At 41.8% G+C, this 24,118-nt stretch overlaps 1 protein-coding gene across 1 annotated transcript in view; it reads right to left on the bottom strand.

The window, feature by feature from the left end:
* Positions 1-6,157: 6,157 nt before the first annotated feature.
* The window catches only part of TRIT1 (tRNA isopentenyltransferase 1), a 42,683-nt gene continuing 24,722 nt past the window's right edge, over positions 6,158-24,118 (bottom strand). The window contains exons 2-11 of the mRNA XM_046660764.1: positions 22,939-23,079; positions 18,774-18,872; positions 17,909-18,054; positions 15,538-15,680; positions 13,639-13,750; positions 13,148-13,260; positions 12,819-12,896; positions 9,867-9,991; positions 9,445-9,562; positions 6,158-7,007 (exon numbers count right to left, since the gene is read on the bottom strand). Coding sequence (XP_046516720.1) covers positions 6,838-7,007; positions 9,445-9,562; positions 9,867-9,991; positions 12,819-12,896; positions 13,148-13,260; positions 13,639-13,750; positions 15,538-15,680; positions 17,909-18,054; positions 18,774-18,872; positions 22,939-23,079 — 1,245 coding nt within the window. The 3' untranslated portion in view covers positions 6,158-6,837. The remainder of the gene's footprint in view (positions 7,008-9,444; positions 9,563-9,866; positions 9,992-12,818; positions 12,897-13,147; positions 13,261-13,638; positions 13,751-15,537; positions 15,681-17,908; positions 18,055-18,773; positions 18,873-22,938; positions 23,080-24,118) is intronic.

Genomic DNA, 24,118 nt, shown 5'->3' with positions numbered 1-24,118 from the left:
CTCATCTTTCTGCTTAAGTTAGTGTTTGGCTTGTTTCATTTGTAACAGCCAGTCTTAACATAAACAACTTAGTGGAAGAGTTAGTTCTTCCGGAATCTTTTTTGCTTTTTCTTGTGCTGATTCCTTCTTATAAGTAGATGGGATATAAATGATCTGTAGATTTAAAAAGCCCTAAAGGAATGCCCTTGGGGAAATGCAGCCTAATGGTTACGGCATGGGTTTGGAATAAGCCCAATCTGGCTTCAAATTCTCAACAAATGTTTACTGAGTGCCTTTCGAGCACAGGCACCCGTAGGTGCCAGGGATAAAGCAGTTACAACGGACAAAAACCCCTGCCCTCACAGAGCCTTCTTTCTAGTATTCAGCAAATATTTGCAGGTGTACTCTCTGCCAGCCACAATTAAGAAGCTTTCTGAATATGCATGCCTGTTTATAAAATGCAGATAACAAAACGCCTTGCCCATTTGTTTGAAGGAATCATTACAAGGTAACCATGTGCCTGACACACAGCACGCACTCAGTAAAGATGAGCGACGGTTCCAGAGATGTGCCTGGCAGGATCAGCCTCAGGACCTATTGGGTGTCCATTGTGTGTCCCACATTGTCTTAAAAATACAACTCACATATTGGCAGAATTTACTCTCCAACGGGAGCAAGAGACAGCTACAGGTGAAGTGTTCTGTAGAAGAGTAATAAGGAGGTAGAAGAATACGGTGAAGAAGAACACAGATTTTGGAGCCACCTACCTAGTTTCAGATCCCAGTTTGCCCTCAGGAAAATCACTTAACTCTTCTACTCGGTTTCCTCAATCGAAAAACAGAGCTAATAACAACACTGACGACACTACCTCATAGGGCTGTTGTGAGGACGAAATGAGTCATTACATGTGAAGTACTTAGAACGTGCCTGGCAGTCATACTATAAAATATAAAAGTACGCGCTAATACTATTATAAACTGCTGAGAGAACACACAGGAAGGAGACACTAAGCCTCCCTAAAGGAGGCAAGGAAGCTTTATCTAAGGAGAGGACAGCAGACCGGACCTTAAAGGACATGTAGGAGCTCACCAGGTGAAGAGTAGGGGAAAGGGCATTTCAGGTGAAGAAAACAGTTCAAGCAAATGAGCTAACCCATGAAGAAATCATATGCATTAAAAAAATAACAATAATAACAACTAACAGCTGAAGCCTGGCTGGGTGGCAGATAAAGCTTGAGGCACCGTTTCTGGCCATCAGCACCCAACTGGTCAGCACCCAACTGGTGGACCACCCAACTAGTCAGTTTTAGCCCAAAGTTCGCCCTGATAACTTTTGGGAACTGACACTATACCATAAACCAACACTTTAGTAGCATTAACAATTTTTACCCAATGAAGCAAATAAATCCAATTTATACCTACCATTTACTGGGCACTACCGTGCGAAACACTATGCTGTTTCAAAAGGACCTTGTTGACTCCTTATGATGTCCCCTGGCATGGAGGTAACAAGCCCATTTCATATATGAGGAAGTTCAGGCTGCCTGAGTAATTTTCCCAGCGTCACACAGATAGTCATTAGATAGGCAGGTGTTCCACTGCAAGTACAAATAGCAGTTTCCTTTTTTTTTTTTTCCACAGAAAGTCCGGAAGCAGGTAGTTACAGCCCTTAGTCCGGCTATTTCACAATGCCACCACAATACCTTCTATCCTTCCTCCCCACCATCTTTGGAGTGTTAGCCATTGGCCTTAAGCCTCATTCAGTCTCACATTCCCTATAATGTTTTTTTATTCTAGTCTTAAATCCCACCAGCCAAGATTTTGTCAAGCTTTACTTTTTGAAATTTTTCATAGGTCAACTCATACAACTCACTGATTTCACAGATGGGGAAACAGAAAGATTCGCCCCTAGCAAGCTACCAGGGCTAATTAGTTAAACCAGCCTGGAACTCGGTGCTCTTTCCATCATGCTAATTTAGTGGAAACTGCAAACTGCCCACCAAAATCTGTTCTCCTATTCTTTCTTGGCACATGGCTTGACTCTATTTCTCAGTCTCCTCTGCAGGTAGGTGTGGCCATATGACTAAGTTCTTGCCAATGAAAGTGAGCAGCAGTATGCGTGCCCCTACAGGGTCTAGGCCTTAAGGCATCAGATGTGCCTCCTCCCTGCTCTTTTTTTCCTTCTGACTTGCTGGAACCATTGATGACCCAGCTTCAACCATGCAGGTGATGACCCCCAGAGGATGGAGAAGCCACACGATATAAGGAAGCTGTGTCCCTGAATGACCGCTCAGAGCAGAGCTGCCCCACTGACCTGGACCGCTCACTTCAGAAATGTTAACTCCCCTTGGAGCTGCTACATGAGAAAGAAACTTCTTTGTTCTTTAAGCCAGTGTATTGCTGAGTCTCTTTGTTACAGCAGCTTAGCCCTTTACCCTAACTAATACAACCAGGCAGCTTCCTTTGTACATATTCAGAACAGCTTTACAAATGACCAGTGAGCCATCTTTTTAGAAAATAGCCCTAACCGCCCAAGTAGGTGATAATCAAACACCGAAATTCCTTCCTGTGGCTACTATCCCAAGATTTCTTCATCCTGGTTAAAGGCTATTTAACAATTGAAACAGAGCATTTATGTAGAGACCCACTTAACTTTTATGCTCTCCTGCAATTAATTCAACATATATTTGACTTTCTAGTTGCTGGGGATATACAGACAGTCTACTGCATTCATTAAAGCTTGCCTTCTAGTGGTTTTTTCCTTTTCTTTTTTTAATGTTGTGCTGTATGTTTTGTTTTAAGCAGAAAAATCCTCTTTGCAGAATGTGGAACCGAGGCTAAGAATGCGAATAATTACTGAGAGTTACAAAGGATCACACCATGCACCTAGACTATAAATGAAGTGCTCTCTTGCTTAGCCCTAAAAATCAAGCAAAATATTTTAAAGACTAAAGCTCCAGCTCTCTTTTCAGAGTCAACGTATTTCCCAAACAACGCTGTCTGAACTGCAAGAAGTGTCTAAAGCCTAGTCAAGATTTTTACTTTATATGTGAATTCTCTCTAAGTCTGAGGAAAAAACGTTTTTACTGACAGAGGTGGATGGACCTGACTGCTTTCTGAGTGTTGGAATTCCTTACCAAAGCCATTGAGATGACACTGCTATCAACTGCAGACTCGGCACCTGGACTGAAGGGCTCCGCTTGTCTGGGGAGGAGCTGAGGCCAGATGGGACAAAATGGCATTCCTCATCCTGACTCCAGGCTGAACAAATAGTCCAAAGCTGGTCGCTACGCTCCCTTCCCTGCTCTCAAATGAGATTTGGTATGAGATCTAGTAGTTGAGTGAGAGAGGGAACCTGTCACAATTTGCTGTGACTGTGGACCATGCATGTTTTGAGCCCCAGTTTTCCCATCTGTATAAGAAGGTGCTAAGAACCCTCTCATCTCCACATTTATGACAATCGCTAGGAAGAACTCCTTTCCTTCCCTATGCTCAACAGCAAAGTCATCCAATGGGAGCAGGCAGAGAAGGGGAAATCTGCTCAGGGCAGTGCCTCCGACCAGGCACCAAGCAGAAGCCTAGTGAGTGTTCTGCCTTCCCCAATCTCTGCTGCTGGCACAGGAATTCCACCTTGCTGAATTTACAGTTTCTAAGAATAGGGGCAAGGGACACAATGACAGCACCTCACACTTGCTAGGTGCTTCATAAATTTTAGGCACTTTGGTTTTTTCTTTCAAGAAATTCCTGATTTCTAACTGTCATAGAGAGAGAGCGATGAGCTCAACAAGAAGTTGCTGCTCTAGGTACTTCAGTTGCAAGGATTAAAGGCTTTCTGAGGTAGGATTGTTAAAACAAGTTTCTTTCTGCTTGCACACTGAAACTTTTTTAAGCTAAAACATATTTAGCAACTCGAGTGAAGAGCCCTTCAGAGAGACCAAGATTCCTCCATGGAAACAGTCAGCTTAGCACGGGACTCAACAGCTTGAGCTCTGAACTCTGCGGGGTTCACCTCAATTCCAGCTCTGCTGGTTACTAGCTGGACTCCTCTGCTGAGCCTGTTTCCCCAGTGGTTAACAGGAAAAGAAACAGACCTCCCTTCCAGGGCTAGGGGAGAAGATAACGTATATAAAAGGCTTGGTCCTGCTTGACTCATGGTAAGTATTCATCCCCACTTCCAGTGAGAACATGTGGCTTCCTTACCCCTTAGCTCCTGAAGTAGTTAATAAAACTGATGGGGTGAATTCTACTATGTTAAATGTAAACAACAATATGGGGTGGACATAATAATAATTTCTTCTCTGACCAGAGAAAAATTTATTCTTGATTCAAATCAGTGAAAGGTTCAATAAAGCTCAAAGGGCCCAGGACATCCTACAGCCTGGAGGAGGAGGGGGAAGAGAAGCCACTGAAGGCTTGTTGAAAATCCCCGCTTTCCAGGTCATGTGGTGCCACATATGCAGTCCCGGCCCCAGACATAGCATCGTGCCATGCCATGCCACGTGCCTCAGCACATGCCTCCCCTCAGCACACGCACACACTCCCACACACCAAGGTAGGGCAGCTCCTCAGATTACTTGCCCTTACAGCATGTCCTTTCTTTGCAGCCCTTATCACAGCTGTAATTCTCTAATTATTTGATCAATGGGGACTTTTTTGATCTCTACTGTACCACTGGAGTCTGGCACAGGCCCTGGCACACCGTAAAGTCTAAAATATCTGCTGGCTGAATGAATGGGCTGGCTACAGCTTGAGAATTCCTCAGAGGCTGGTTTTGGCCTAAAGTCTGGCATCTGAATGAAGGTCAGTACACAAAGGTGAGTGAACTCTGCTTATGGCCTGGGGTCAACTGGGGGACCCCAGGGTGGGTGGTTAAAGCCAAAAATATAACAGAGATGGCAGGAGAAATCCATGCATACCCAGGTATTGACAACTTGTGCTATATGCTATCTTTTGAGAAAGGAGAAAAATAAGGATATATATTTGTATTCGTTCATTTTTGCTTTAAAAAACTCTTGAGGGGGCCAGCCCCATGGCATAGTGGTTAAGTTTGGTGCACTCCACTTCAGCGGCCCAGGTTCATGGGCTCAGATTCTGGGAGTGGACCTACACCACTCGTCAGCCATGCTGTGGCAGTGACCCATATATAAAGTGGAGGAAGATTGGTACAGATGTTAGCTCAGGGCTAATCTTCCTCAGCCAAAAATAAAAAATAAAAATAAATAAATAAAAAACTCTTGAGAGATACGTAAGAAATCAAATAAGTGATTATCTATGGGGGAGGGTAAAGGGGACAGAGGTGGGAGCAGGATTTCTCAATAAATGTCTTTTTATGTCATTTTGATTTTTGAACTAAATTGGGAAATCTAGTGAAAAAATAAAACTTTCAAAAATTGTTGGAAGGAAAAAAAGGTAGGTGAGCTATGGAATTCAGCACTGTTTAAAAAGGTTAATCAAGTTCGGTAGTTCTTTTACCTGACCCTCTCCTTGTATGCACAGCTAACAATACATTTGCCAAGAATTGCTTTTTAAGGTCCAGCAGAAAGGCTCCTTCTTCCATGATCCCTTCCCTTCTGCTCTAAACTGAAGTCCTACACAGCTCTGTTGGCCTTACCTCTTACCTAGATCGGCTGTTTGTGTATATACACACAATATTTACCATTTCCTGAAAGCAAAAACCCCATCTCATTCGATCTCTGTACTCCCTCTAGCCTAGCCCAGGGCCTCTCATACAGTAGATTCTGAACAAACAAAATATTACTTGAGTGGGGAGTTAACGCTTAATGGTTACAGAGTTTCTGTTTGGGGTAATGAAAAAGTTTTGGAAACAGCAGTGATGGTTGCACAACATGGTAAATGTAATGCATGCTGCTGAACTGTAAACTTAAAAAAGCTTAATTTTATGTGAAATACATACATACATCTACTTAACACTGCTGGCAGCTCAGGTCACTTCAGAAAGAGAGCTGCAACTAGAAATAACAAATCTCCAGTAAAAGGCCCTCTCCAGATGTCTTCCAGGAGTATAGTAAGTGCTCAATAAACATCCGCTAATTAAAGGAATGGACAGCATGATCCTATGAAGAATGTCAAATCTGAGAAAAAGCTATCATGTTGATGACAGAGTATATTGTGTATAAAACAGACGTGGACATATCTATCTATTTAAGGACTAAAGAGGCTCTTGCAAACTTTTTCTTTATTTAACTTTCAGTAAAAATATAGACTCCTAACTCAATAGAAAGACAGCAGTGACAGTAATCATCACATAGGAGGAGCTCAACAAATTCCAAAGTCTTTAGTTTCAAGTTCCATGTCACAACCACCTTGGTCTGATTCTGTCCTTCCCTACAGAATTCCAAGAGCTGGTGTGGTTCACTTAATCATCTCATTGGGGCCAGTCCTTTCCTGACTTTCACTCAAATCCAGAACTTCTGATTTGTGGCTCACAATACTTCAGTCATCTATAAAACTGTCTGGAAATTAGATATTTTTAGCCCGAGTCAGGGACATAAAACCTCTTTTTTAAGGGATATAGTGAATCCTGGTATTCATCACCAAAAAGATCCTCAAGTGTAAAAAGTACAATCTGTGCCTCTTTCAAAATAGAACGTTTAAGCTTAAAAAAGTTAAAAAAAAATCTCTTCCCAAACTCATTACCAGACACACCAGCCACACCAGGAGCTGACAAGACCTGCTGCTTCCATCACAGAGAACATGAGACTCTAACACCACACCACGAAATGGAAGAAAATGGTGGGAGCTTTCTGCGTGGTGCTCCTCAGTCCAGACTGGGACACAGACGACCCTCCCTCCTGAACTGGATTCCCACCACCTTTGCAAAGGCCACTGGACATGTCTCTTAAACACTGAATTTCAGCTCTTCATCATTCTGCCCTGGGGATCCCTTCTCCTTAAGCTCTTTGTCACGGTCTGGGGAAATACTCTGACTTTCTATGGTGGCGACAGCATCTGAGTCCAATTTTCTTCTTTTCTTCAGTTGGTGCAAGTGGGATTTGGATTTTCTATGTGCTAAGACAAAACCAAAACAAAACAAAACTCGTTAGGATTTTCTAGAATTAATCCTAGAAGCATCAAAAATTACCTATACAATCCTCTTTAACAATAACAGGATCAATACATGTGCCGTTATAGCTGCTTAGCATTTTTAAGGGAAGATAAGTTATATGGCCAGCTAGCTAGCAAACTGGCACGAGCTACCATGTATCGAGTGTACCCTGCTAGGTTCTTTACATCACTAATCCTCACAACAATCTTGCAGGACACTATTATTCAGCTCATTTTACACAGGAGGAAACTGAAGTTCACAGAGAGTTTACGTTTTGTTCAAGATCACCCAGCAGGTAAGCTCTTCCTCTGGTTTACTTGTAGTTCAAAAAGAGACTCGATTTTCCAGTATGGAGCGTCCTGATACAGATAACATTTCAACTCAAATGGCCAAAAAGTTATAAGTCCAAATCCTTGTCTGTATCACAGGACAGATGCCCTGTCCTGCCTCAGGCCTATAGCATCCAGAGCTGTCCTTCCCACTTCTTCCCTGCTTGCACAGGCTGCCCCTCCTGGTCTAACATCTTTATGCCTGGGTCAGAAAAGCCATGTGAACGACCAACCCACAAGGCTCACATTCTCCAGGCACACCATGCATGAGAGACAACAAGAAGCATTTTTCGGGGACGACCCCTTTTTAGAGTCCACAGAAACAGTAAAGATGAAAAGCTACTGTTCCTGATATCAACTTCTGATCTCTCACCTCAAACATAGTTCCCACTCTCTGATTAACTCACATAAGCTCTTTTTTACTATCCTATTCTTTTTCAAGGAAATCTTATTTGGGACCACATAAAGGGATAGATAACTAGATTGGATTCTCTTGTATACATATTAAAAACACCATTTTTAAGAGTTTAGAAGCAAAAATAAGTAAGGAACAGGTTAGAGGTCAAAGAAAAGTTTATTTGGAGGGAAAAAGTCAGCTTTGTTCTCCAACATGAGCCTAAGGCAAAAATGGGCTTCTGGATTGGCTCTCCACGGCAGCAGGAGACGGGAGCAAGGACTTGACAGATGGCACCATAGAAGGGCTTACACAAGCTAAGCTCACAAAGGCTCACAAATGTTGCTTCTCTGAGGCTATCCCTGAAGGACATTCGACAAATCGAACCACTAAGTTTCCTTTAGAAAAGACAATCAGACACTCTTTCTCTTTCCCTTTCATCATTATAAATCAACGACAATCGAGGCTTCTTCTGCTGCTTGGGCAATCACAGCCATCCCCAGTCTCTGACAATGGAGTTCATTTTGCCAGAGTTACCAGTTAATAGAACTAATCATTCTATTGGTTGGTATGGGGGGAAAAATCTACTTCTATGAGAATTCTCTGTAAAGCAGTACTCTGAGCAGAAGGATTCCAGCCGCTGTGTAAACTACAAGCCCTACTGTGCCTGAAAGGAGTGGGCCTTAAACAAGTTTCTAAATACAGGGAAATTCAAGGCTTGGAGGCTAACGGCCTTTGAGCATTGACTGTATCTCTAGAGAAATCCGACAGGGGAGCGCAGCGTGACTCTGTGGCAGAGGCCGTTCCAGGCTCTGAAGCAGGGAGACAGACTGGCCACTTAGGGCAGGGTGACTCTGGGTTGGCTGGGTAGCACCTCGTAAGCAAGATATCACCCACCTTCTTGATACATGGCGCACAGTCTTGCTTTCACAGTCTTCCTTAACACTTCTTTCTCATCACAGTTTTAGCAATTACCACCATTTCAATGTACTACCTTAAAAATTATTGAAGAGATACCACTTTTTTTTCTTTTTTTGAGGAAGACTAGCCCTGAGCTAACATCCGTGCCTATCTTCTTCTACTTTATATTCGGGATGCCTACCACAGCATGGTGTGCCAAGCGGTGCCATGTCCACACCCAAGACGCGAACTGGTGAACCCGGGGCCGCTGAAATGGAACGTGCGCACTTAACAGCTGCACCACCGGGCTGGTCCGAGATACCACTTTTGAATAATGTACTCAGGACGAGTAACTGCACTTCCTGCTCCGTGTCGGCTGTTTCTGCTTCTTTGGTCTCTTGCGTGAGTTGCCTGGCTTCCCTTAAAATCCTACCTCAACCCCATTGAGATCTAAACCTGAAAGGCCAAGAAACTCTCATTAGGTAGGATCATGAAAGTCACAGGAGCTCTGGAAAGTTAACTGCAGACCTCTCAGTACAAAATATCTGCTCTAGCCAATGCTAGAGGGCATATGATCTTCCTTTGAAATTCAGAATACAGCGATAACTCTCCAATTTGGGAAGGCCTCCATGAAATCTGACCAGTCTCTTAGAGGAATCTGGCCATCCCTTTACAAAGAAGCAGACTCTGGCACTGAACCTACCAAAGACCTTAAATTTCATGAAGTCAATGTGACCCACCCTTACAGATTATTCCATGCTTTTCCCCAGACTCTACCTGCCCATTCGCGGTCCCCAATGATGATTCGATCACAGAGGTCACACATGTGATAACTTCTCTTGTTCTCAGTTTCATTACATGGCATCTTTACTGGAGCAGCTGCAGGCTGGTGGCCCTAAAAGAACAAGGAGGGGATGGGGGAGAAGCATTTGATTCTAAGAGATTTGAATATCATTCTCTGATATTAAAGGGAGTGGGATTTTCCCAAGATTTCTTTTTCTCATCCCAGAGAGCAGGTGGGCTGTGAACAGATTTTACCGACAACCTTTCTGAATGAGAAAGTAGAAACGCAGCCTCCAGGGATCTAAAAGTAGCCAACCCTTCTGCTTTATTCCATGGAAAAGAGGGCTTGGTTCCCTGGGTAGTAACAAAGGTGTCAGCTAAGGAAAGCTCTCTGAAAACCAGACAATAGACAGTACCATGATTAACATCACCTGGATGAAACTTCGCACGATTTCAAGAGCAGGTTCAAGAACAGACTCCTCCCACTTTGAGACATCAGATACTTCTAAGCCATATACTGGGGGAACACTGGGACCGGGTCCTAATAAAGACAAAGAAAAGTTGTGAGAGGTCAGCCCCCAAGACCTAATCTACCGTGCTCCCAGGACTCCAAAATTCTCATGGGAAACATATGGGACCAAACAAATAAACATTCTGACCACGCCGTTCATTTCAACCAGAAACATGAACCAAACCACTAGATACAATCCAAGAAAGACCTAGAAGGTTGACTGGTCTGCGCGAATAAGTCTAGCTATATAATCCGGAGCCTCAGGTGTAGGATCTTCCAGATCAGTCAGGAAAACAATACAGAGTAATAGTTCTAGCGACCACTGTGTGGGTTACAATATCAAGACAGCACATCATAGGAGGAAATAAACTGACAGCATGAAGTAAGTAAGTGCCTGTTCTAAGTTCCATATCATCTTACAGTGATGTCACTGTGGCAAGAGAGTTCACAGCTCTCTTTAGGAGCAGATAGTAGTCTCAGGATTGTATAGATTCCTTCAGCAGTTTGACATTCATGAAACTCAGTGATACCATATCGATAATCATGGGCTGCTAACAGCATAGTATTAGCCAATGAGTCGCTGAATCTGAGAATTAGAAAGAAGCCTTGGAATTGAACTAGTTGAGGCCCTTCTTTTAGGAAAGAGATCTAGAGGAGCATTCAAGAAATACCTTCTGGCAAACACTTCTGAATGGAGATGAGACTGGGGGTATCCAAGAGTACGGCTACAGGCATTTCTTCCATCTGAGCCAAGCATGTTTAGTCTCTGCTGGTAGCTTCCCTAGCTTGCAGATTAAACTGCCTTCCACAGCTAAGTCAAGTCAGTTGCCTGAAGGCAAAGAGCATCACCCCATGGACAAAACAGCAAAGTCCTTGGGATGCCAACGGCCGGCAGGTGCTGGCCTTTTGATTGTGCCAACCACAAATAAGATTCTTCATAAACTGGACTGAGCTGCACCTGCCACCACACAGAAAGGTGAGACTAGGAGGGTGCAGGCAGCATCCACAGCACACCTGGCCTTGGCTAAGCTCTGCACCTGTTTCCAGGCCACTCTATATTTTCCTTTCCCCTCTAAGTCCTTTGTTGGGCTTCTGTGCCCTGTCTAAGCACCTTTCAACAAGTTCTCGGCTCCCAGCTGCTATTTCTGGCTTAGGTCCAAGGCCAAGCTGGGGTGGGGAAGTCTCTCTGGCTTCTTGCCAGAACCAGATCCCAGCAGACCAGCCCTAGCCAATCACACATGGCTCCTGATTTACAGGGCAGCTGCGCCTTTCACTCTAGCACCAGGACTGTGCTGGCATACACATGAATAAGGAACAGACATATGATGCACTGTGCCATCAACCCCTCCTGACTGAGACGGGGTAGTTACTGTGGCTTTACCACCAGAGGAAGTTCCAAATCATTACAAAAAATGTCTTTTGTTACAGACTAATTGTTAGCCCTGGGGAAAAAAGAAGCTGCATTAGAAATCTGTAGTAGTAAACTTCCATTTCAGCTAATGCAAAGACTTCTTCTATCTAACAGGACAGGCAGAGAAAGCAGGATAAGGAGAAGAAAACGTAAAGAGCCTTTTGGTGCCAGAACTACAGTGAAGCACTCTGGCAGAGCGAGAACTAGGAGAGAGAACTCCAGCATCCAGTGGTCAACAACAGCCATCAAGGTGTTTTGTTTAGAGACACTGAGGAGCGGGGTGGAGGCCCCAGCTGTCCTTAACTGTAACTGAAAGCGGACATCTAACGGCGAAAGGAAAAGGGGATATTCAGAAGCATATTTAAAAAGTGCCCACAAGACAAAATCGCGTTTCACTTATGCTTAATCCCTTTAAATTAATCTCCTTTTAGCTCATAATCACACAAGTCTTACCAAAGGCCCAATACTTATGCTGTCTAGTTAAACTTACAGCTAAAGGAAACGAGAAGATAGATAAAGGTATAAGCAAAGCATGGACTTTGGAGCCAGGTTTGCACTCAATACTCTACTGCTTATTAGCTAGGGGATTCTGCCAAGTTATTTAACTTCCTGAAGCCTCCATTTCCTTATCTGCAAAAGAACAAAAAAATTAAAAAAAAATAACATCTACCTCAAAGGCTCGATAATATACATACAGCACGAAATTTAGTGCCAAGGACGCAGTACAGGGTCAAATGAATGAGAATTTCCTTCCTTTTTCCTTAAAAGTATTGTTCAATTAAGGTTAAAACTGAAGCAGTCTGGGGCCAGCCCAGTGGCATAGTGGTTAAGTTCGAGTGTTCTACTTCAGCCACCAGGGGTTCACAGGTTTGGATCCCAGGCATGGACCTAGCACTGCTCGTCAAGCCACACTGTGGCAGCATCCCACGTGAAACAGAGGAAGATTGACACAGATGTTAGCTCAGGGCCAATCTTCCCAAAAAAAAAGCAGTCTGAAGCACCACGTATCTGAACATGAAAGTATACTGGGAGAAGTGGTGAAGGTTTGATCTTTTCATACTTTTCATCTGGCCCAAGAACCATTTTAATTAGGAAAGCATGCCTACAGAAATCTGATTTTTCTTCAGGTAAAGATTTGAAGCTAAAATCAACCCTGAGCATCAACTTTACCAAGATGATGTTGCTATTTTGCTCTTACCTGTTTGCAACCAGTACTCATGTGTTCAAGGCATAGGGCAGACTCCTTACTAGAAAGATTTAATTTGTTTTCTGAGACATCAGAAGAAAATATCCCAGGACAATCATTTATGCAATAGACCTCCCTCCAGGTCAGGTCCCAAATCTCAGAACAAGCCCAGAAACTAAAGTTCATTTTCTGGGTGAGCTGAGGACTTGTATCTTCTATTGAAAAAAGACCCGGGGGAAAAGGAAAAACATGAGACTTACTGCTCAAAAAACGGTTTTTAACCCATCGGTTTTGCTTCCGGGCATATCTCTTAGTCACTTGTTTCAGAGCCTCAATACCTGAAAGATAAGGTAGATACAAGAACCTCTAATGAAATAGTTCTCACCCTGCCAAAAGGCAGACCCACCCAGCCCAGTGGAAGAGAAAAGTTGCCACAGCAGCACACTGGTGGACACTTCGTAGACAAAAATCTCAATTCTGAGCTGAAGGCCATTTGGGATTCTTCTAACATCATCTCTTTCTCAGACCATACCAGGATACTCTGTCACCCCAGGATGTCCAAGGCTAGGTTAAATGGAGGAATTCACACCTTTCTTTAGGAGCTGGTTACTAGTCTCTGGTGTGCATTTTCCCTCAGTGATCAGGTACTCGTGAAATTCCTTGAAGCCAATTGACTGGAAGATACCATGTTGATAGTCCTGGCTGGGAACAGGAGAGCATCAGCAGATGAGCCATTGCATCTGAGAGCTAGAAGGGGCCTTGCAGATGATCTAGCCAAGCCATTTCATCTCACAGATGAGGAAATTGAGATCCTGAACAGTTACTGCCCCTCTGAAATCCTTCCTCCACCACCCCTCACCAGCTCCCAGCTTACTTCTCTTGAAAATTAACTCCCGGGAATGTCTAACAATTAGAAAATTGCAACTGTAACAAGTACACCAAATCTCCTTCCAAGAAGCTTTGTGAATGCCAAGGACAAAGGCTAATGAACAAGTAGATCCAAAGCCAGTATTATGTTTATGGTCTTTTGACCATAAGCAAGGTATAGAGAGTAGGTCAAAGTAACAGGCAAATCCTCACCTATTTTCTGCAATTTTCTTCTGATTATAGCGTCTGTGAAAATCTCTTAGTTCATCCAAAAGCCCAGCGGCAAGCATGTCATCCACCCTCTTATCCAAGCGCTCATCTAGAACTTGAATCAAATTAGCCCATCAACCAGCAAGCCTGCCATAGGTGTATACTACACATTTACAGAATGAACGGACAGGCTGCCACAAAGAAGAATTTGTTCAAATGGAAGAAAGGGTTGAGAGTCCAAGATATGTACATAACAATTCATGTTATATTTAGTCATACTTAAGACTCTGCAACTCCAATAAAAACAGTCAGAATGAAACATATGTCTTATTATTATATAAAGAGGAAGCATACAATTACAGCTATTAGGAAGAACAAATACTTTATTCTTGTATGGAACGGATAGCCAGTGTTTATTTTAGAGGCAGCTGAGAACCCCCTGTTTTATCCATCTTACTATTTCCATTAGATTTGTTACTCTAACTTTGTGTTATTTCACATTTAAGGACTCTCAGATGACACCTTGGATAGGAACGAGGAATTTCAATCCAAAGTCATCCAAGGTATATCGTGAACTACTGAACCAGACAAATGAGCAAAGAGTAAGAGGTCATAATCATTCGATGCAGTAGTCAAACACAACTTTATTATGAATCAGAGACCATTATTTTATGATGAACTGTACTACATGTTTTTATTTACAGAAATTTCATTAAAAGATTACCTTCTTCTAGAAAGTTCTAACTGAGCTTAATTGAACAAGTTTTCAACATCTCAATCATGTTCTTCTACATCTCTGCCATCACTGTTTCTCGGCCTGCAATAGTAACCTTTTTTTCTATCTTCCTAAAAAGATTCCATTTATTATTATTATTATTATATAATTATTAGTATTATTCCATCCACCATGTGTCAGGCACATTCTGAACACTTTGTATGTATTATGAATTCACCTAATCCTCAATGAAGCTATGAGATATGTACTATTATTATTATTCTCTCCATTTTACAGAAGAGAAAATTAGGGCAGAGAAAGGTAAATTAACTTGCCTTAAAACTCACATAGCTGGAAGATGGTGGAGAGGAATTTGAATCCAGACAGTGTGGTTCAGAGACCATGCTCTTAATCACTACACCCTAGTGCCTGGTCTCATAATCATCTCCTTACCTTTCCAGACCTGGCTAATAGGTTACCTTTACAAATTGGTCCGACTCCCCCCAGAGAATGTTCATCATCCCTTCTCTGGGGCCCCACAGCACTTTCTAGCCCGATATTTATCACAACACAGTATCCATCTCATTACTTGTTGACTCACTAGACTGGGAGCTCCTTAAGAGCAGGCACCGCCTCTTAGACGTCTCTGAAATCCAAGTACTATGCAGAATACTTGACACTTCAATGAATGCTTACTGACTGTCTGTTAGATAAAGGAGTTACTACACTCACAGGGCATTATTATACTTTAGCAAAAGAAAGCACCATCAAGCTAGCTAGCTAACCAACATACCCACTTCTCAGGCCTACTGCTTCTAGAATAATCAGTGATCCAGCTACCAGCCAACCCAGAGAGTCAGACTTCCTTCCAGAGGGGCCTTCCTTCTCTTTCTCCTTTGGATCTTCCCTGGATGTCAGGCTCTTTCCCATGCCATCCACCCCATCTTATCCCACCCTTGGTATCTTATCCTAGTGCCAAGGCTACACTTCCTCCATCTCCAGACAGATACCTAGGGGAAAGGCACCATGCCTAAGTCAACAAAGAATGGCAATGATAATAAAATTAATAGCTCACATTTGTTTAGTGCTCGCTCTGAGCCATTCATGGCTCTAAGCATTTTATATATAGTAATGTATTACTCTAAGCTCTATCTCAGATGGAGTCTAGGACATCAAAGGGCTTTTACCTGTCTGGTCAGTATGAAGCCAGAGGATGCAAGGGTTAGGGAACTTCAGAGGCCCTCCAAGGGGACCACCACCTTCTTCTGCTTGTTGACGATGAAGAAATTCACTATGAGAGATTCCTGTTTCTTCAAATACTTGCAAGCTCCTAAGTCATTTGAAATGGGAGGGTGGGCACTCATAAAAACCATTAGGAAATATTAATTCTCAAGTGAAACAAGGAAAAAGCCTATCTATTATACAACATCTCGTTCTCATTTTCACTGCATAAGCCCCTGAAGATATGAAGATCAAGGGTTACTACAATCCTATAGCTACTCAGAAAAGAGTCTTAAAGAAACTTTGGGTAAAGTAGGAAATAATACCATTCTTTTAAACATATATAAATTTTTCTGAAATCAGTCAAATAGGTTCAGAAACAACAGGTTTCTTCTACACAAACAGAATGGGACTCGCTCACATTTAGGTAAGCAGTAAAAGAGCTTGTTTGGGACACTGCTACAAGCCAACAAGTCGAGTCTCGCTGCAATGCCTTTCCCACAGTACAAAAGTATGTTGTATATCCAGCTCGTCAACTTTCTTTTTAAATATGTCTAAAATTAATGAAGAATGCTTCTGACTAATTCGGTACTCTACTAGCACAAAGATCACTGAAGAAAGAACTCCCGTCCTTATTCTTGAGCCACCATCCACTCTGTCCATATCTACTATGGTATGCAGCACTAGGTAATTTAACTCTCAAATCTATACTCCACTACTCTGTGTGATTGCAACTTATCAGCTTGAAAATGATCTTTCCCTTCCTGACCCAATTTACTTCCTGAAACCTTAACACAAGAGTAGAAACCCCTTGTCTTCCTGTATCACTGGTCACTCAAAGAGGACCTACGAGGTAAAAATGTAGTAACCAATCTCTCATTCATCTGGAAGTTAGTTAGCATACAGCGTCAAACTGAAAGAACGATGAAAAAAGTTCTCCTGTCGTCTCTAAAAGAGACTCTAGAGCTCTTGCTTAGAACCTACTGACTCTTACTAAGATACAACTCTCAATTCATTACTAGCTTAGAAGGCAAAATGAGGAGAGGTGATAAGGACGAATTGATTGAGGCCAGCCCCATGGTCGAGTAGTTAAAGTTCTGCGCACTCTGCTTCAGCAGCCTGGGTTCACAGGTTTGGATCCTGGGCATGGACCTACACCACTCATCAAGCCATGCTGTGGCAGCATACCACATACAAAGTGGAAGAAGACTGGCATAGATGTTAGCTCAGGGCAAATCTTCCTCAGAAAAAAATAAAAGAAGGAAAGAACTGATTAATAACAGGAGAGGACAATAAAGACCAAGCTCCAGAACCATATCATAAAACAATATAAAAATGAATGTTCATCATAACGTTCTTGAATTTTCCAAAACTTTTTTGAAAGAGTTCCATTAAAATAAAATGTTTGAATACTTCAAAGTATAAACTTCATTTATCTATAATATACATTATCATCAGGGTAATACTGCCTTCAAGGGGGCAAAAAAATTTAGATATTACAATGATGTGTGGCCATCCAAAGGGCAACCATACTCCCAAAAATCTTTCATGGAGGGTGAGGAGAGAGGGAGGCACAATTAGGGAAAAAAATTCTAAAAAGGCTCAGGGGGAACAATAATTAAAAAAAGGATTAAGAAACACTGATATAGAACATTCATTTGAGTAGAATACTTCACAACCCCTATCAATACCAACTGTTACTATAAGACTTCATCTGTGTAACCATCCCTATGTTAGGTCCTTCATTAGATCCTCTACTCTGCTAGATATGGTCTCACTCCCAAGACTTGCAGAAAAATAAACCTAACACATGAGGCTGCAATTTCAAAACAACCTAAGAAAACATGACCCTATGAGTTCATTCATCACCTCTCTCCTCCCTTAAAGCAGGTCTCCCTGTGCAAAGGTGAGCTGATCTATGAGACAGTTTATAAAATCTACCTCCCAGTGGGAAAGTTGCTGGGGCAGAACTTGGCATTGCACAATCAATTATGAAACCCAAATCACAGTGTAAACTGCCTGCATGTCAGAAAAAATGTATATGAAAACTGTTATACAAGCAAAGATCAAATAGAAAATGAAGAAAGATTACACAGGCCCTAGGGAAAGAGTATATTGTATTATGCATTTGTAAATGTAACAACAAAGCAGGGTGCAACTATTTATTGAGGGAGTTGGACTGAGGCAATAACTCAGGGCCTCCCAACCTGCTGAGCTAGAACACATCAATCGCCACTAACTACTATTACCAAACTTCTCAGCACCCAGGCACACTGAAGAACCGACTGCCCCCTTAGTCTAAAGGAACTTGGGCTCAGCGAGCCCAGGCTTTCTTACCTGGCCACTTTGCGCTTGTCATGTGGGTGTAGCTTGGCAGCCCTTTCCGGGTCCACCTGGCTTAGGCGTTTGTGGAGTACATGGCCATCCTCCTTTTCAAGCTCTACTTTCCGGTCAATCACCTTCTCAGTGTCCATCTCCTGGGGCTATTAAATGAAGGTTTACAAGTAAATTTAACAATTCAACAAACATTGAGACATTGTATGTGCCAGGCATTTTGCTAAGTGTTAGGAATAAAGAGTAGAAATGAATCAGAAGGTCTTGCCATAGAGTAAAAGACAGACCATAAAAAAAATTCCAATACACCATGGTACTGCTCTAAGGCCAAAGCAAACACAGAGGAAGGAATACTGCTCAGTGAAGTACTCAGGTACCCTGCCTCCTTGTCAGTAGCACAAATAGGTACCAAGGCTAACACATCTGTATTAACATGTCCAAGAGTCTAGTCTTCTCAGCAAGAGAGACTGAGAGTGGACCAGAAGTGCCAGCACATTACAGTTTGCAAAGGCCCACCCTATGCAATAGCACCTCTGTAAGAAAAGTCACAGTTGGACTTCTCCCTGACATATAGATCGTTATAGCCAGGAAATGTTGAATCAGACTAATGTACAGTTAACTTACATGGAGATGCTAATTAACCCACAGAGAAGCATTTTTCCCACACACAGCCCCTGCCCTGAGGCCAGCCTGGAGGAGCACACTTCACATACGGAGGCGGCATTTCCTTCAGATTATTAAGTAGGAAAATTACAGTTGCTGAGTATAAGAAATAGGCAAGAGTCAACCTTCCTCCCACTAAAATTAGCTGGCAAGAAAGAGGAACCCATTTCCTCAGTTCAGTGAGTTACAAGTGAACTAAACATACCTTAGCATTGACAAGAACTTTCCAGAGCAGAGCTTCAATGTAGTAATTGGTTCCTCCCACGACAATAGGAATTTTGTCTCGGGCAAATATATCTTCAATGTGAATATTAAGAAAGACATCACAATATTTAATATCAGAAGAGAATCCTGATTCACTTGGGAAGGAGGGTATTGGCAAGAAACCACATTCATTTGGTTGCTAGAGAGCAGAGGAGAAAGGGTAGAAACCAAGATGTTTCCTTTGAGTCTTCAGAATCATTTCCTATCAGTTCTGAAGACACTTGCATAAACCATAGAGACAAATGCATGATAGTAACTCCTTCCAGTTCTGGAACTTTCTAGGCCTTGCTGCTAAAATTCAAAGCTTGCCTGGTATTCCAAGTCAGTTTAATGAGCATAAGCCCAAGGACTCACAACCAAATGTCAGCTGCTCAGGAAGCCACCACCAAGGTGATGTCCGTTGTGGAACTTTGCCTTCTAAGTCCAATTACAAGCTGGCTTCTTAAAGCCATGGTTCTTAGACTCAGTCAGCCTTCACTATTACGTAGTAGTAGTGTACATTTCAGCCACTTGAGACTCCACCAGATAAACTGAGAAGCATGGGTTCTGAAGACAAACAGATTTCAACTACCAGCTCCAACTCTTGGGCAAGTTATTCAGCCTGCCTGAGCTTCAGTTTTCTCACCTGTAAAAGCCTCATGAGTTCTTATGAGCATGAAACGTGACAATGCAAGTAAATCCCCTACCACAATGCCTGAAATATTTTTTTCACTTGAGTAAGCACTCAATTTACTTTAGCCCTTATTGTTTTTATACCCCTGCTACTTTAAATTCTTCTCTTCAGAATCTCTGTTGAACAGATAATTATCTACTTTAAGAAGGGCTTTGCTTCTGAGAATAACCGATAAAAAGAGACTTTCAACCCAGATAAAAAGACTCATTTACACACTTCTTCTTCCCCTTGCCAGCCAGTCTGTGGGCACAGGGATAGACGACCTCTTTCCTCTCAGAAGCCCACTAACCCTTAAGAGGCTGGAGTAGGGTGGAGAGAAAGATGTTACCAATCAAGGATCATAGAGAAGAAACACTGCTTGTCTATTTCTTTTTTAAAAAGGAAACAAATTCTATACTCCCCCAACTACAGGGAGTGTACAACTACACAGTAATTCCAATAAAACTTTAAATATATAATATGATTAACAAAGGGAAAGGGAGCAAGGGAAAAAAAGGTGAAGAGAAAAATGGTGCAATAGCAGAAGAGGAGAGAGTAGACAAGAGGGAGGGAGACGGGATAGGAGACGTTTGGTGGGAAAAGGTCTAACTTGTTTGCCCAACCATGAAACAACTGTGATCCTGGCCAAAACCCTCCTCCCCTTTGGGCCTCAGTATCTAGTACCTTCGCCTGTCAAATCAAGAGGGTCGACTGGATCCTTAAGGTACTTTCAACTCTGACATTCTGATTTTAGGTTCTCAGCTAAAGTCCCAAATCTGCAACTCTCTACAGGACCTGATTAAGTCATGCCCTGCCGTTGCTGCCCTGTGAGAAGTTTAATTAGCCCTCCATTTTCTGTCAGCTCTTTCTGAACAGCCCAACTGTCTTAGAGCAACAACGTACATTTGGTGATATGTTTTAATTCACAGAGGGTTTTCATACACATTATCTCATCACATACAACTGCCTTGTAAGGCAGGTAGGGCAAGAATTATCTGCATTTTAATCTCTGACCATTTGATAGTCAAAAAAAAAATCTCATTATTTTGATTTGCATGGCCCTGATTACTAGCAAGGGTAAAGCTTTTTCCACGTTTATCACCATTACATTTCTTCCTCTCTGAATTACTATTCGTGCCCTTTAAGCATTTTTCATATTGATTCATAAGAGTTCTTCATATACTAGGTATATTAACCATGTGCCTTTCCTCTGTTCCAAATATTATCTCCCTGGTTTGTAGTCTGTGTTTTAATTTTGTTTATAGTAGGCTGTTTTCCTTATTGTTTTTAATTATAAAACATTCAATACATAGAAAAGAACATATGTAATTTCTATAAATTATGAAGCCTAACAATAAAACTAACACTCATGAACCCAATGCAAAAAAGGGACTATTAACAATTCATTTGAAGCTTTTTGTGTATTCATTTCCACTCCAATTCCCTACTTCCCCTCTCTGAGGGAACCACTATCCTGAATTGTTTTGAGGTTTTTTTGTTTGTTTTTCATCATTCTCTTCCTATTCTTTACGTTATTACTGATATGTATGTACTCCTAAACAACATATTGGTTAGTTCTACTTGCTTTTCAATCTTTATAATAAATGGTACGAACATGTATGTAATCCTTCTATATCTCCCACATTTTACAGTGTTTCTAGATTACTCCACATTGATGCACGTAGCTACAATTTATTCAGTTTCGCTGCTGAAAAAGTACTTAATTTACACAAACAAAACAAATTTTATACATTCTTCTGTAAGTAGGAATTCAGGTGTTTAATGCGTTTTTGCTGTTAAGAGCAATGCTATCATGAATGAGATCCACCACGTATAGCTCCTGGTACACTTGTGGTGAGGTTTCTCTAGGTTAGAAACCTAGAAGGTCTGGTTGATACACATTGTCGCTAGTATAAATTCTTAATTCTTACCTATTCAAATCTAGCTATTTTCCTTAAAAAAAAATTGTTATGGAGATGGATGGTGGCGATGGCTGTACAACAATGTGAATGGATTTAATACCACTGAATTATACATTTAAAAATGTTAAGATGGTAAATTTTATATTATGTGTATTTTAACACGAAAAAAAGAAAAAAACTGAAAAATAATTTAAAAATTTTTTAAAAGACTGTATCTACAAAGCCCTTCCCTAAAGGGCTACTCTAAAATCACATAACTACTCAATTACATATTATTCCATTTGCTTTAAAGTTTCATTAAAAATACATCTATTTAGAGCCAACCTTGATGGCCCAGTGGTTAAAGCTCAGCGCTGCTCACCACTTCGGCGACCCCGGGTTCACTTCCCAGTCGAGGAGCCACAGCACTCGTCTGTCAGTTGCCATGCTGTGGTGGCAGCTCACATAGAAGAACTAGAACGACCTACAACTAGAATATACAACTATGCACTAGGGCTTTGGGGAGGTAAAAAAAAAAAAAAAAGAGCAAGAATGGCAACAGACGTTAGCTTAGGATGACTCTTTCCCTGCAAAAAAACAACAAAAAAGGAAGACTAAAAGTACATATATTTAACTGTGAAATCCACCTGGAATTCATGTCATACATAATGAAGACATGATTTTATTTTTTCCCAAAACAATCACTATCCCAGGAATAATTATTAACCGCTGCATTATTTCTCCATTAACACCTTGATCATAAGCTAAATATATACTCATTTGAATTTGTATCTGAGTTTTCCATTCTGTCCCACAAATTTGTCTAGTATTATATAAGTTCCATGCTATTATAATTATTATGAATTTTCAATATGTTTTAACATCTGACAATCCAGATATTTAGGGCAATCTGATTAAAATACAAGGGCAGTCCCCCCTATACTGTTCTTTTTTCAAAACGTTGTTGGTGTTACCCAGAACTAATTTTTTCCAGTCCTCCACCCAACAATCCCTTTGAAATTCTAACTGTAACTCCATTACATTTAAAATTAATTTTTTGTCCCCATTTAAAGAGTGCAAAAATGAAGTGCGAGCGTGGGGGGGGGGGGGGGGGGGCAGCGTTAAAAGCTTTACCTAATAAAATTCACATGGTCAAAACAGGCAGTTCTAGGCCTAGAACATAGATTTTCTGGTTCCTAAATCAGTGTTCTCTCCATTAAAACAGCGCTTTTCAAATTTCAATGTGCACACGAATCACCTGGGACTCTTGCTTAAAAGCAGATTCTGATTCAGTAGGTCTGGAGTGAGGCCCAAATTCACGAAGTCTAAGAAGCCCCCAAGAGACGCTGATGGTGCAGTCTGAGGACAAGACTCTGAGCAGCAAGGACACTGTTATCTTCCAAACCATGTAGTTCTGATGGGGATGCTACTTATTGGTAGTTAGGTCTTGGGGGCCCCTGCTTAGAAGAAACGGTCACTAGAAAGAAAACGTCTTTCTTGGCTTGGGCTGCCTTGCACCCACCAAGCCTAGCTGCTGTCTTTTCTAAGGATATCAGAGCAGTTGCCTTGTTCCTGAAGTCCACCACTGTGTAATTTGTCACAAGAGGATCCACAAAGCTGATCATGTGGTGCTGGCACATTCTCTGCTCCCGGGCAGAAACTTTGTTGGTGATAATGTCTAGGCCTTCATAAACCTAGGGGAAAGAAAATTATCATGAGAAAGTCATCTGCCTCCATAAAATGCAACACTTGGAAGGTGGAAATGGTGGTCTGTCCCTCACTCCTGCCAAACACTTGACTGACCCAAAGTACCGGGGTAGATGTGCTCTAACCAGAGCACAGCCAGAGCCACAAAACTCAAGACCAAGGAAGCAGAAGAAAACAGAGCACTGGCTTTCTTATCAAATAGTGCCTATCAGCTGAGACTTAAAGATCAAAAGTGCACATAAACCAGTGCCCAAGTGAGAACTAATTCTACAAGATTAACTGGTAGTTCTTTAGGCCTGAACCTGAAGCATTTAAAAATGGGCAGGTTGCTTTATTTATTCTACTTATCACAAGTCTCCAGAAAGGTAACGTTTTGCATTGCTCACAGTTCTACTTCATTTTTTATTTATTTATTTTTTTGAGGAAGATTAGCCCTGAGCTAACATCTGCTACCAATCCTCCTCTTTTTGCTGAGGAAGACTGGCCATGAACTAACATCTGTGCCCACCTTCCTCTACTTTCTATGCGGGACACCCGCCACAGCATGGCTTGAGGAGCGGTGCGTAGGTCTGCGCCTCGGATCTGAACCAGCAAATCCCTGGCCGCTGAAGTGGAGCACTCGAACTTAACCGCTGCACCACTGGGCCAGCCCCTCATAGTTCTACTTCAAATGATTAGATACTTCTTGGATTTAAATGGCTCTGAAAGGTTTTTAGAATTTGTATAGGATTGGCTCCATTTGTGGAGAAGTGTCCTATCTACAAAGACATATATATAAAACATACACACAAACACTTTGAAGTCAGAACCCCTAATACTGCTGTACTCTAGTGGAAACATTGTGATCTATTCAAATTACTGCTTCAGGGGGTCAGCACGTACAGTCTAAATACTCAAAGGCAATATCCTGTCTGTAAGCTCGTGACATGCCAAATTCAACTAAAAAGTTCAAGTGTACTTTTTCTAAATGCAAGGTCTCAGATAAAGAACAGATCTGAAAATACTAGTTTGAAAATAGGGATGAAT

The sequence above is a fragment of the Equus quagga genome, chromosome 5 (genome assembly GCF_021613505.1).
Source record: "Equus quagga isolate Etosha38 chromosome 5, UCLA_HA_Equagga_1.0, whole genome shotgun sequence".
NCBI classification, from domain to species: domain Eukaryota; kingdom Metazoa; phylum Chordata; class Mammalia; order Perissodactyla; family Equidae; genus Equus; species Equus quagga.
This window is presented reverse-complemented; position numbering and strand designations above follow the sequence as displayed.